Source organism: Vipera ursinii (genome assembly GCF_947247035.1).
Source record: "Vipera ursinii genome assembly, chromosome: 3".
NCBI lineage: Eukaryota > Metazoa > Chordata > Lepidosauria > Squamata > Viperidae > Vipera > Vipera ursinii.
The window spans coordinates 30,299,875-30,312,134 of record NC_139516.1 but is presented as its reverse complement, the minus strand read 5'-3'; the positions used below and the strand labels follow the sequence as shown (position 1 = coordinate 30,312,134).

The 12,260-nt window shown below is 42.9% G+C and overlaps 2 protein-coding genes across 2 annotated transcripts in view; both read right to left on the bottom strand.

Moving 5' to 3' along the window:
• The window catches only part of PIGU (phosphatidylinositol glycan anchor biosynthesis class U), a gene marked incomplete at its 5' end in the record, with an annotated part of 662,778 nt that overhangs the window by 489,773 nt on the left and 160,745 nt on the right, over window positions 1-12,260 (bottom strand). The window lies entirely within an intron of this gene.
• AHCY (adenosylhomocysteinase) overlaps window positions 1-12,260 on the bottom strand; it is a 47,567-nt gene that overhangs the window by 12,165 nt on the left and 23,142 nt on the right. The window contains exons 7-8 of the mRNA XM_083358246.1: window positions 9,863-9,950; window positions 6,143-6,260 (exon numbers count right to left, since the gene is read on the bottom strand). Coding sequence (XP_083214372.1) covers window positions 6,143-6,260; window positions 9,863-9,950 — 206 coding nt within the window. The remainder of the gene's footprint in view (window positions 1-6,142; window positions 6,261-9,862; window positions 9,951-12,260) is intronic.

The following is a 12,260-nucleotide window of genomic DNA, read 5'->3' as shown; positions in this document are numbered from 1 at the left end:
TTTCTGGTCGCCCCTCCAGGGCGACTCTTTTAGGCCCTTTTAGGACCCCCCCCAGCAATGCGAAACTGGATGTGGAAGATGAGAGCCATCCTCCAAATGTCCATGCCCACTGGCTTGGCAAACCGGAAGCCGGAAAAAAAAGAGCTCTTAAGGGGGGAGGCAAAACTCAGCAGAAATGGTCATGTAATAAAACCATTTTTTGGTTAGGAAGCATTACGTCCAAACCCACACATATTTACATATTAGCTTATATACACTAAAAGAACTCGGGGCAGTACTATGTTTAGTATACAGGGATGAAACCTTTGGCTATAGCTATACATTTCATCTGATCGCAGTTTTTAGTTTATTCCTCTACAAGAACTTCTATTTCTTGGCATAACCCAATAATGTACTATAGGCAAGTTTAACTCTGTAATAGAATTTGATTACTATCATTTTATCTGACCAATTTATGATATTCCTTGAACTTCTATTCATTTCTAAGCAATGAGCCAACAGGCCAATATGAAAATAATGGGGGTTTAACATAAAACATAATGTGTATTTTGCAGTTCTGTGTTTGCTAAAAGATGAAATGCAGAAATGTAAATTTGGGGAAAGGAACAGATGAAAGAAATAGTATAGAACAAATGATCTATTCTGAAAAGCAATGCTTATATTTAAATGGATATTTTAAGAAAAAAATTGCAAAATTATAAGCAGATGGCATGACAGACTGAAATGAATTAAAATTTGCACAAAATGAATGCTGAATGAGTTGTGAAGAACAGGGAAATTATTTTCTCATGATGCGGCACTGTAACTATATATGAGTATTCTGTGAGAAATTATTTAATCAAATTGAACAGAAGACAAAATATATTGCTCATTTCTGAGTTATAATTTATCCTATTAAATAAGACTTGGAAACAGATGGTAGCTAAATAAAAAATATGCAATTGTTTTAAAGTAGCTAAAATATGCATTTTCTAAAATTAGTTGAAGTGACAAATGTTCTTACTAAGTGGGCTTAAAGCATGTTAAAATTTCACATTAAAAATAGTGAAATCAGATTTTTATAGCCAAAAGCTAGAAAAAACCCCCACATAAATCAAGTGTTTATTCAGGTGAAGATGTTAACAGCTCTCCACAGGTTTTATAACTTCAATGAAATAAACCTGCAGTTATGTATCTCTGAAATCTTAATCTAATGTTGCAGGTGACACTTAATCTAATATAGTAAATTCTACAGTAAAGGAGAATTTATTGAGGTCTAGGAATGTTATTACCGGTAACCTAAAAAACACTTCGATGGTCATAGCAAACACTCTTTTCCAACAACCCAAGAGATGGCTCTACACATGGACATCACCAGATGGTCAACACAGAAATCAGATTGACTATATGCTCTGCAGCCAAAGATGGAGAAGCTCTATACAGTCAGTAAAAACAAGACCAGGAGCTGACTGTGGCTCAGACCATGAGCTTCTCATTGCAAAGTTTAGGCTTAAACTGAAGAAAGTAGGGAAAAGCGCTAGGCCACTCAGGTATGATTTAAATCATATCCCTGTTGAATATACAGTAGAGGTGACAAATAGATTTAAGGAATTAGATCTGATAGACAGAGTGCCTGAAGAACTATGGACAGAGGTTCGCAACATTGTACAACAGGTAGCTACCAAAACCATCCCAAAGAAAAAGAAATGCAAGAAAGCAAAATGGCTGTCTGAGGAAGCTTTGCAAATAGCTGAGGAAGGGAGGGAAGCAAAAGGCAAGGGAGAAAAAGAAAGATACGCCCAATTGAATGCAGAATTCCAGAGAATGGCTAGAAGAGATAAGAATGCCTTCTTAAATAAACAGTGCAAAGAAATAGAAGAAAACAATAGAATAGGGAGGACCAGAGATCTTTTCAAGAAAATTGGAGAGATGAAGGGAACATTTCATGCAAAAATGGGCATGATAAAAGACCAAAATGGCAGGGACCTAACAGAGGCAGAAGAGATTAAGAAGAGGTGGCAAAATTACACAGAAGAACTATACAAGAATGAGCTTAACATACCTGATAATCACAATGAGGTGGTCACTGACCTCAAGCCAGACATCCTAGAATGTGAAGTGAAGTGGGCCTTAGAAAAGCTGAGCAACAACAAAGCTAGTGGAGGTGACAGTATTCCAGCTGAGCTATTCAAAATCTTAAAAAACGATGCAGTAAAAGTGCTACACTCAATTTGCCAGCAAATCTGGAAAACTCAACAGTGGCCACAGGATTGGAAAAGATCAGTTTACATTCCAATTCCAAAGAAAGGCACTGCGAAAGAATTTTCAAACTATCTCACCTTTGCACTCATTTCTCATGCTAGTAAAGTTATGATTAAAATCCTACAAGCTAGACTCCAGCAGTATGTGGATCGAGAACTACCAGAAGTACAGGCAGGATTTCGAAGAGGCAGAGGGACTAGAGATCAAATTGCCAACATACGCCGGATCATGGAGAAAGCTAGAGAGTTCCAGAAAAACATCTACTTCTGCTTCATTGACTATGATAAAGCCTTTGATTGTGTGGATCATAACAAACTGTGGCAAGTTCTTAAAGAGATGGGCATACCAGACCATCTTATTTGTCTCTTGAGAAACCTATATGTGGGCCAAGAAGCAACAGTGAGAAATGGACACGGAACCACTGATTGGTTCAAAATTGGGAAAGGAGTCCGGCAAGGCTGTATACTGTCGCCCTGCCTATTTAACATATATGCAGAGCACATCATGAGAAAGGCAAGGCTAGATGAATCAAAAATTGGAATTAAGATTGCCGGAAGAAATATCAACAACCTAAGATATGCAGATCTAATGGCAGAAAGTGAAGAAGAACTAAAGAGGCTCTTGTTGCGGGTGAAGAAGGAGAGTGCAAAACTTGGGTTGAAACTAAACATTAAGAAAACCAAGATCATGCCAATCGGCCCTTTCAATTCCTGGGAAATAGATGGGGAAGAAATGGAGGTAGTGACAGATTTTATTTTCCTGGGCTCCAAGATCACTGTAGACGGGGACTGTAGCCAAGAAATTAAGACGCTTGCTCCTCGGGAGGAAAGCCATGGCAAATCTAGACAGCACACTAAAAAGGAGAGGCATCACCCTGTCAACAAAAGTGCGTATAGTCAAGGCTATGGTCTTCCCAGTTGCAATGTATGGCAGTGAAAGTTGGACCATAAAAAAGGCTGAGTGCCAAAGAATTGAGGCCTTTGAACTGTGGTGCTGGAGAAGACTCCTGCGAGTTCCTTGGACTGCAAGGCGATCAAACCAGTCAATCCTAGAGGAGATCAACCCTGACTGCTCTTTTGAAAGCCAGATCCTGAAGCTAAAACTCAAATACTTTGGCCACCTAATGAGAAGGAAGGACTCACTGGAGAAGAGCCTAATGCTAGAAAAGATTGAGGGCAATAGAAGAAGGGGACGACAGAGAATGAGGTGGCTGGATGGAGTCACTGAAGCAGTAGGCGTGAGCTTAAATGGACTCCAGAAGATGGTAGAGGACAGGAAGGCCTGGAGGAACATTGTCCATAGGGTCGCGATGGGTTGGACATGACTTTGCAGCTAACAACAACAAAAAAACACTTCTAAAAATGGAATTGTTTGAATTCTTTGTCCAGATCTGTACTATTGCAATATACTAGGGATCTCATAATAAAAAGTTTGAATATTTCTATAACAAGAGACCTGCAGAGATAGGAATGCACAGTGAAGAGTATCTATTCTGTGTAAGCAACTAACCAACAACTTCCACAATGCATTGCCTAACCTATAATTCCCAACCTAGAGGATAGGAAATTGGAATTATCCCATCCATCTGGAAAGCACTACATTGGGAAGGCTGGGATATAGCATTGTGAATTTCAGAAATGAATGCTACTACTTCATCAGGACATGATAAAGTTATAGCAAAGTCCCTCTTATAGGACCAGTTTTCAAAGCGATTAATATTTACGAAATCTGTAACATAATGTAAAAACAGAGCTTTTAGAATTAAGATTGTTAATATTGTTTAGAAATTTATTGTATTGACGTTTTAAAGTTCTTCTGAAATTTTCATCAGATTGTATCTCACTTTAGGATATTTACAAAGATGCAAAGAAATTATATAACTAAATACTATCAAATTAATATGTTCATTATAAAATTACTGTCTGTAGCCTTATAATGAAACATGCTATGGTTAAGAACTGGCCAATTCACTCATAACTGCTGAGATACAGGACAGAATTACCAGACTTTATCTTGGATATCTGCTTAATATCAAATAGCAGGGGAGATGCATTTGATTCCAAGTAAAAAGACAACTTATAGGGACGCGGTGGCTTAGTGGGTTAAGATGCTGAGCTTGTCAATCAGAAGGTCGGCAGTTTGGCAGGTCGAATCCCGAGTGCCGCGTAACAGAGTGAGCGCCTGTTACTCGTCCCAGCTTCTGCCAACCTAGCAGTTCGAAAGCACGTAAAAATGCAAGTAGAAAAATAGGGACCACTACGATGGGAAGGTAACAGTGTTCCGTGCGCCTTTGGCGTCTAGTCATGCTGGCCACATGACCACGGAGACGTCCTTGGACAAGCGTTGGCTCTTCGGCTTTGAAACGGAAATGAGCACTGGCCCCTAGAGTTGGAAACGACTAGCACACATGTGCGGGGGAACCTTTACCTTTAAAAAGACAACTATAAATGTATTTGCTTCAAAACATCAAATAACACTTTACTTAGGAAAACCATGGTGCTGGTTCTTATCAAAATCATGCTTTCCTTTAATTGCAGAATGTTTATGGGACATCTTCCTTGCATAAGATGTTCAGGAATTTTAGGGAAAATGGAAAGAGCTTTAAAACTAGACCACATGAAGGGATAAGAAATGTTTTTGATGTGCTCCTACTATTGAATTAATTATTTTAGCACCTGAAGTTTTTCAAAACTGCTCTGGAAAATGTCTTCATTTTTTAAAAATAGTAATATTGAAGCATGTGTTTCTGAAAGACACCAGGCTTCCAATTACCTATGAATAAATGAAAAACAGTAATTCAATATAATTTGGAAGGACAAGGTGGAAATATGGATTTGACATATTTGACATATAGAAGTATTCACCACATCAGGAGATGCCAACTCTGGCTAGGAGATTTCACTAGAAGAACACAAAACAACACCAGTGACAGCAACGAAACAAACTTAGGCCAAATGGGTTTTAGACAGATTAAACTAGCAAAAGATGCATCCTCAACTGGCTGTGATGCAACTAAATTAGGTTTTTATAAGGTTAGATCACTTTGCCAAAAAAAATTGAACTGGTGTTTTGTGATGCCCAGGAATTAGAATTCTCAATCACAGCACAGTAACCCATTAGTGTCAACCCCATATATCTGGGCAAGCCCAGGGAAGAAAGAATAAGCCAGATTTCAGTACAATAATTTTCATGCTAGGTAAAGGTAAAGGTTCCCCTGCACATGTGTGCTAGTTGTTTCCGACTCTAGGGGCCGGTGCTCATCTCCGTTTCAAAGCCGAAGAGCCAGCGCTTGTCCAAGAACGTTTCCGTGGTCATGTGGCCGGCATGACTAGACGCCAAAGGCGCACGGAACGCTTTTATCTTCCCACCGTAGTGGTTCCTATTTTTCTACTTGCATTTTTACGTGCTTTTGAACTGCTAGGTTGGCAGAAGCTGGGACGAGTAACAGGCACTCACTCTGCTACGCGGCACTCAGGATTCGACCCACCAAACTGCCGACCTTCTGATCGACAAGCTCAGTGTCCTAACCCACTGAGCTAGCCTTGGATAAATATAGAATCTTAGAAACTGCAACAGGATTCAATAGAAGAGAATCTGTAGCTCAGGGTTAAACTGTGGACTCACTAAGCTTGGTTGTTTGCTTGCAGAGATTTCATTACCTGACTAGGTAGCAATATCACTGCAAAAAGAGTTTCCTAGGTTTACTTATAATGTGTTCATTAAGATGGAGTCTCTTTGAATCCTTTAAAATTACTCTTTCCACCAGGATTAAGTCGCCATTTATGATATAAGCTGTTCTATGTTCTCATTAGTTCTTTTCTCAACCTCTCTACAACCTGTCATGGCTATTAACAGATTTCTGGGTAGCTTAAAGATAGGAAGTAAAATTAAACGTACTAACCTGGGGTTTGATATTTACAATCTCCATAGCATTTTGATTCAGCCATTTCACGTCAATTTCCACATCAAAGTGCCCAATATTGCACACAATGGAATCATCTTTCATTTGTTCAAAATGCCTGAAATGAAACAGGGAAATCTTTTTCATGGACAATAACTAGGCCAGGGGTCGGCAACCTCAAACAGTGAAAGAGCCACTCGGAACCGATTCCCTAAAAAAAAAAAAAAAAAACCCGGGGAGCCACAAAATGTGTGCGCACATGCGTGTGCGCACACACATGTGCAGAACAGGGGGCTTGATTGAAGAGTGGAGCCTAAGGCGAGACATGCACCGGCCGAGCCCCCGTCCAACTGTGGTATGGATGGCTCTGCCGTTCTAGCTTCTCCTCCCCTTGGAAAAGACTGCTCTGAGGGAGCGGAGGAGGAGGCCGACAGGGAGAAGGAGCCGCTGCTGCAAATCTTCCGAGGCTGCTGCTCGGACTTGCCTATCTCAGCTTGCTGTGGGATTTGGGGGTTTTTATGAGATTTTTGCATGCAGTTTACTTGGGGGGGGGACAGGAGGAAGCGCGGAGCAGCCAATCAGAGCCCAGATTGTTTGCTTATTGAAAGAGAGAGAGAGAGAGAAATAAGGAGGGAGGGAAGGAAGGAAGACAAACAGGAAGAATATGGGAAGGAAGAGGAAGATATAATCTTCAGCAAAGCAGCCTCCCTGCAAAACACATTCGCACTTATGTGAGCAGACACGTGCCCCCACAAGCAGCTCCCGTCCCCCTCAACTTCTCTTAAGCCAAAAAACCTCACCTTGCCTTAATTGCAGGCGAAACCTGCCGAAAGCCCAACCAGCCCGTGCAGAAGCACTGCCTGCTCACCTTTCCAGGGCGCTCCAGCCCAGTTTCTTTCCTCCCTTTTAGCTGGACAACCTTTAAAATTGGCCTTTTCTATTTATTTATTTATTTATTTATTTATTTATTTATTTATTTATTTATTTATTTGGGGGGGGGGGAATCTGCAAGCATGCCAACTGGGGTAGCGGGTTGGGCCAGAGAAGAGCGGGAGCGAGGAGAGCGGCCAGGCCAGAAGGATGCGCAACCTGCTCACCAGCTGAGCCAGGCTGAGCTCCTCGTGAGCAAGCCGGGTGACACCGAGGCCGCTTTGGAAAGCAAACGTAAGCAAACTCTTCCCTTCTCCCTCCCGATTTGATTTCATAATACCAGCCACTTTTACTTTTTTTAAAAAAAAAAAAGAAAGAAAAAAAGATTTTTTTTAAAAGGAGCGAGGGGAATAGGGCAGAGAAAGACAGAACGAAAGGCAGACGAGGAGGGCTCCTCCCTCCCTCTCCAAGGCAAGCTGGCCTCCTCTCCATCCTGCGCCCCCTCTCCCAAAGAGTTTGGCTGCCAGTTTCTCAATCGCTGCTCTTTCTCCTCCTCCTCTTCCTCCTCCCCATTCCGGCTTGAGCACAGAGTTTGTGCCAGAAGAAGAAATGGGGCGCTTCCCCCCCCCACCCGCTGTTTCTCTTCCTCTCTTCCTTCTCCCATCACTTCTTTGGCACGTGTTTGCTGGGAGCCCACCCAGATTTGAATTTGAACCTTGGATTCTTACTCTTCCTCCCACCCAGCCCGCCCCCATGCATCCCTTATTCTTCCCCCCACCCCGACACCGGCACAGCCTACCCCCTTTTTCCTGTCCTTCCCGTGAGCGGTGCGGGGGCATGCCTAGCTTGCAATGGGACCGGCATGGAAGGCAATGCCGCCGCCGCTGCAAAGAGGATAGCAGCCCTGGCGCAAAGCCAGAAGGGTGGCTGAGCGCCCCCCGCGCCCCTATTAAGCTCTCCTCTCCCTCCCTCCCTGAGCCCCAGAACGTTCCCCCTTCCCCACTATTCTGAGCACCGTTGCGAAGCTTCAGTGCAATTGTAAAGGGGGCAAGCGAGGGGACTGTGAGACTGTCAAGGCACAAACCCTGCACGGTGCCAGACTTGGGGTTTTTTTTTGTTTTTTTTGAATGTGGCATAAAATCAGGAATGGGGAGCTGGCTGGCTGGCTGGCTGGGAAAACTCCCGTCTTTTGCATGTTTCCCCCTCTTCTGCCTTCCGAGGAGGAAAAGAGCAAATTCTCTTTCCAAACTGCAACGACCACCTGACTTCTCTCCTGCTGGCGCCCTGCTCGCAGATCCCAGTCTTTTTGGATAGCCCCCGGCCTGGCCAGGAAGGGAGCTTCTGGGGACGGTGTCCCGGAAGGGGGGCTGAGAGCTTGGGCAGGCAGCAAGCTTGCGATCGCGCTGAGAGAGAGAGAGAGAGAGAGAGAGAGAGAGAGAGAGAGAGAGAGAGAGAGAGAGAGAGAGAGGCACTTGCGTTTCCCTTCTCCCTCTTTCTGGGTTTTCTGAGGCAAAGAAGGAGGAAATGAAGTGCGGGCTGAGCCTTGACACTCTCACAGTCCCCTCGCTTGCCCCCCTTGCAATTGCACCGAAGCTTCGCAACGGCATTCAGAATAGTGGGGAAGGGGGAACATTTCGAGGCTCAGGGAGGGAGGGAGAGGAGAGCTTAATAGGGGCGCAGGGGGTGCTCAGCCACCCTGGGGCTGCCCTCCTCCACTGTTTCATCCAGTGGGGTGGAGAGGGAGTCGGGTGAGGCGGCAGCAGCGTTTTCGGAGGAGGGGAGCCCGAGGAAGGCGCAGTAGGTGGAAAAAGGGCCAGACGGCCCTGCTGCAAAAGAGTGGGGTGGAGAGGGAGTCGGGCGAGACGGCAGCAGCGTTTTCGGAGGGGAGCCCAAGGAAGGTGCAGTAGGTGGAAAAAGGGCCTACTCACCTTTCCAGCAGTCCTCCAGTCTCTTCCTCCGCTGCCGCCATGTGCAGTCCAAAGAAGAAAAGAGGTTTGTGGGCAGTCCCACAAACAGTTTGTGGGCAGTCCCACAAACAGTTTGTGGGCAGTCCCACAAACCAAAGAATTTCAACCAATCAATTCAAACTTCGTGAGGTTGTGTTTTTTTTTGTGAGAAGTATGAATTGATTGGTTGAATTTTTTTAGTCCCACTTTTTTCCCCCCAGGACTGCACATGGTGGGAGGACTGGGAGCCACAGGAGATGGCTGAAAGAGCCGCATGCGGCTCCAGAGCCACGGGTTGCCGACCCGTGAACTAGGCAGACACCCAAGAAACTGGACTTCGAAGACTTCCAGATGTTTGGCAATAAGATACTCTACCAAAGTTAGCATGATCTCTACCATTAGTTAGTTGTTGCAAACATCTGTGCGAGTGTCTCAACTCTAAGCTATGACAGAGGAAACAAAGTTTATAAACGAATCCATATTTTAATACACAGGTAGTCCTTGTTTAACAACCACAGTTAGGACTGGCAACTTGGTTTTAAGCAAAGCAATCACTAAGTAAAAGTGCAAATGTGCTTATGATCCTACTTCGGCATTACTTCATACACCTGCAAAGGTTGTAATGCAAGGATTGATCATAAGCTTACTTTTTAATCACTGTCATAACTGCAAATGGTCACTAAACAAAGACTACCTGCGTGCAGAATGATAGAAATCGGTTTCAGAAGTTTGACTCTCAAAATTTATCAACTAACATCTAAAGATTTGTATTGGGAGTAAATAGCACTGAGAATAAGATTAAACCATCAATGAAAGTGTGTCAGTAATTCAATTTCCACAATTTTCTGCATTTCTGTTTTATACCACATGGAGCCACACCAGGCATAAATAAAGCGATAAATACCTCCCCTGTACAATATCTGAACATCCAGTTGTAGTAACAAAGATGTTGCCTTCTTTGCAGGCTTCTTCCATTGTTGTAACTTCATAACCTGAAAATGCAGAAAAAGAAAAATGTTTCTTGTGTTATAGCCAAAAGCATGCATTTAAGAAGTTTAGCCATACCTCTAAAAATATAAAGCACCATAAAGCTAATAAAGGTTCAATCTTCCTTATGTAATGTGTGAAATTATAATTTTAAAATATAATTATAATTTTAAAAATATGCATCATTAGTGGATTTTGATGGACCATCACCAAACAAGCAAAGCTTGTGAATACAGCATTAAAAACTCTTACTAATTCGTATGGTTCTTCCTATTCCTACAAGAAGCTTAAGCAAGAATATGTACAGGTATATTGCTTTATCTATTTTCAGCCACAATAAAGATAGCCTTCATTTAGCAACCACAACTGGAACCAGTAACTAAGTAACTGACTGAAGCAGTCATTAAGTGGGAAATCACTGCAATTTTGCTTTCTGGCTCAAAACAGGCAAAAAATAATCTGTTTCACACCTTTAGTTCTTGTTTACCTCCTAACCACCATAGCCTTTGGAATGCTCACTCCAATTCTGGAAAGGCAATCAGTGTTTGCATTCATTTTGGAGAAATAGGGATTAAAAGACAGTAATCATATTGAAAGCAACGTTCCAGTGTCAACAGTCACTTGTGCCTGCTTACTGTACTCTCTTCTAATACCTTCATCTCTAATTTCTCTACTCTGTTGGGGGAGGAGACTGCCTACAAAAAAATCACTTGGCAGGACCCTTCCTTTCTAGAGAGGGGATGAGGGAGGAAAGGTTGCAGTTGGCATAAGGGGGGAGGAAGACAGGGAAGCACAGGAGTCACTTGAACATCAATAGGGGCATCTATACAGGCAGGAGAGAGAGAGAGGCACGATAGTGTTTCCTCTCTACTTTTACAGACTTGGGCAGAGGTCAAAGGTTATTTGGATGGTAAGGGATTGGCAAGGAGGAAAGGGCAGGCATCCGGTATGTCTTGGAAAGGTGCCTATCAGTTCTGGCCTGCAAAGAGACCCAAAGGGCCATCTTCCCATCATGTCCTTCATTCCCAGTTGCACATGTCTGGAGACTCCACCCCAGTGCATCTGAAAAGGGAAGGCTGGCTTAGGTAGTGCAGGCTTACAACCCCTTTTTCTTTTGGCAGGGTGGAAGCTGCAGGGGAAAGTTAATTATCCTTGGCAAAAATATGGAGTCCCCATGGTGGTTGCTGCTGTCATGGTTCCGACAGATGAAGCTCTTCAAAAGAACTTAGAGGCATTGTTTACCTTAAATAATCTTTTATTCGAGAAGCATAACATTGGCACTACATAACTGAAGCCAAAACCTGAATTCCCCTGCCCTTGGCACAAAGTAGCAAAGCACAATTCCCTCCTCCAACTAACAGTCATAAATCACATTCCCCAATTAGCTTGAAATGTGGGCTCTCTCCACAGCTCTCCAGCCCACCAAATCGTTATCAGCTCTGGGCTCAGTAACCTTGAATTCCCACAACTTGAAATTGTTGTTATGACTAACTGGACTCTCATCCACATCCCCACTCCCAGCATCAATCAGCTCTAAAAGCGAAAGAGAAAAATGAATGCATTTCCATCTGTTGTCAAAGCAGTAACGCCCGATGTTAGCAGCATTGACAGCTGCTTTGATGTGAAGAAAAGTTTGACTAAAAGGAGGGGAGTATGATGGGGCCACGACTTGGCAAGTGGCTTCAGAGCTATCTCTCACTCTGCCCAGTGTCACCCAGCTTTGGCAGATGGCTACCAATAATTTCCCTAATAGGATGCTGTGCTACAGAAAACCCAGGGATTAGAAGAGAATAAGCAGCCATAATAATAGAAAGAAGTAGAGAAAATTATTTAGTGCAAAGTCCTGTAAATAGAAGTAGCAAAAGAAAGCTAGGACAGTACCAATGCTATGACAATTTATTATTATAGTTTATTGCACCGTCAGCTGGTTGTTTACACTGAATTTGGCATTTTTATGTACCTATCAAGTCCTTCCTAAAGATCTAAGATAGGCAGATGTTGTTGTTTGATGGTGTTAAACATATTGTTGCAAGTTATAAGCTACTCTGAGTAAAGCTGCGTTTTGCAATTGACTGATGGTGATTTTGTCAATGCTAATGGTTTTTAAATAGTGCTTCAGATGTTTTGGAATTGCACCCAAGATACCTAGTACTATTGGTACCATCTTTGCTTTCTTTTGCTACAGTTATTCCACTTATATTTGCAGGTCTCTGCACTAAGGAATTTTCCCTACTTCTTTCTGTTATTGTGCTATCTCCAGGTACCACAGTGTCCAATATTCATATATATATTTTCTTATCAGCAATTGTTAAATC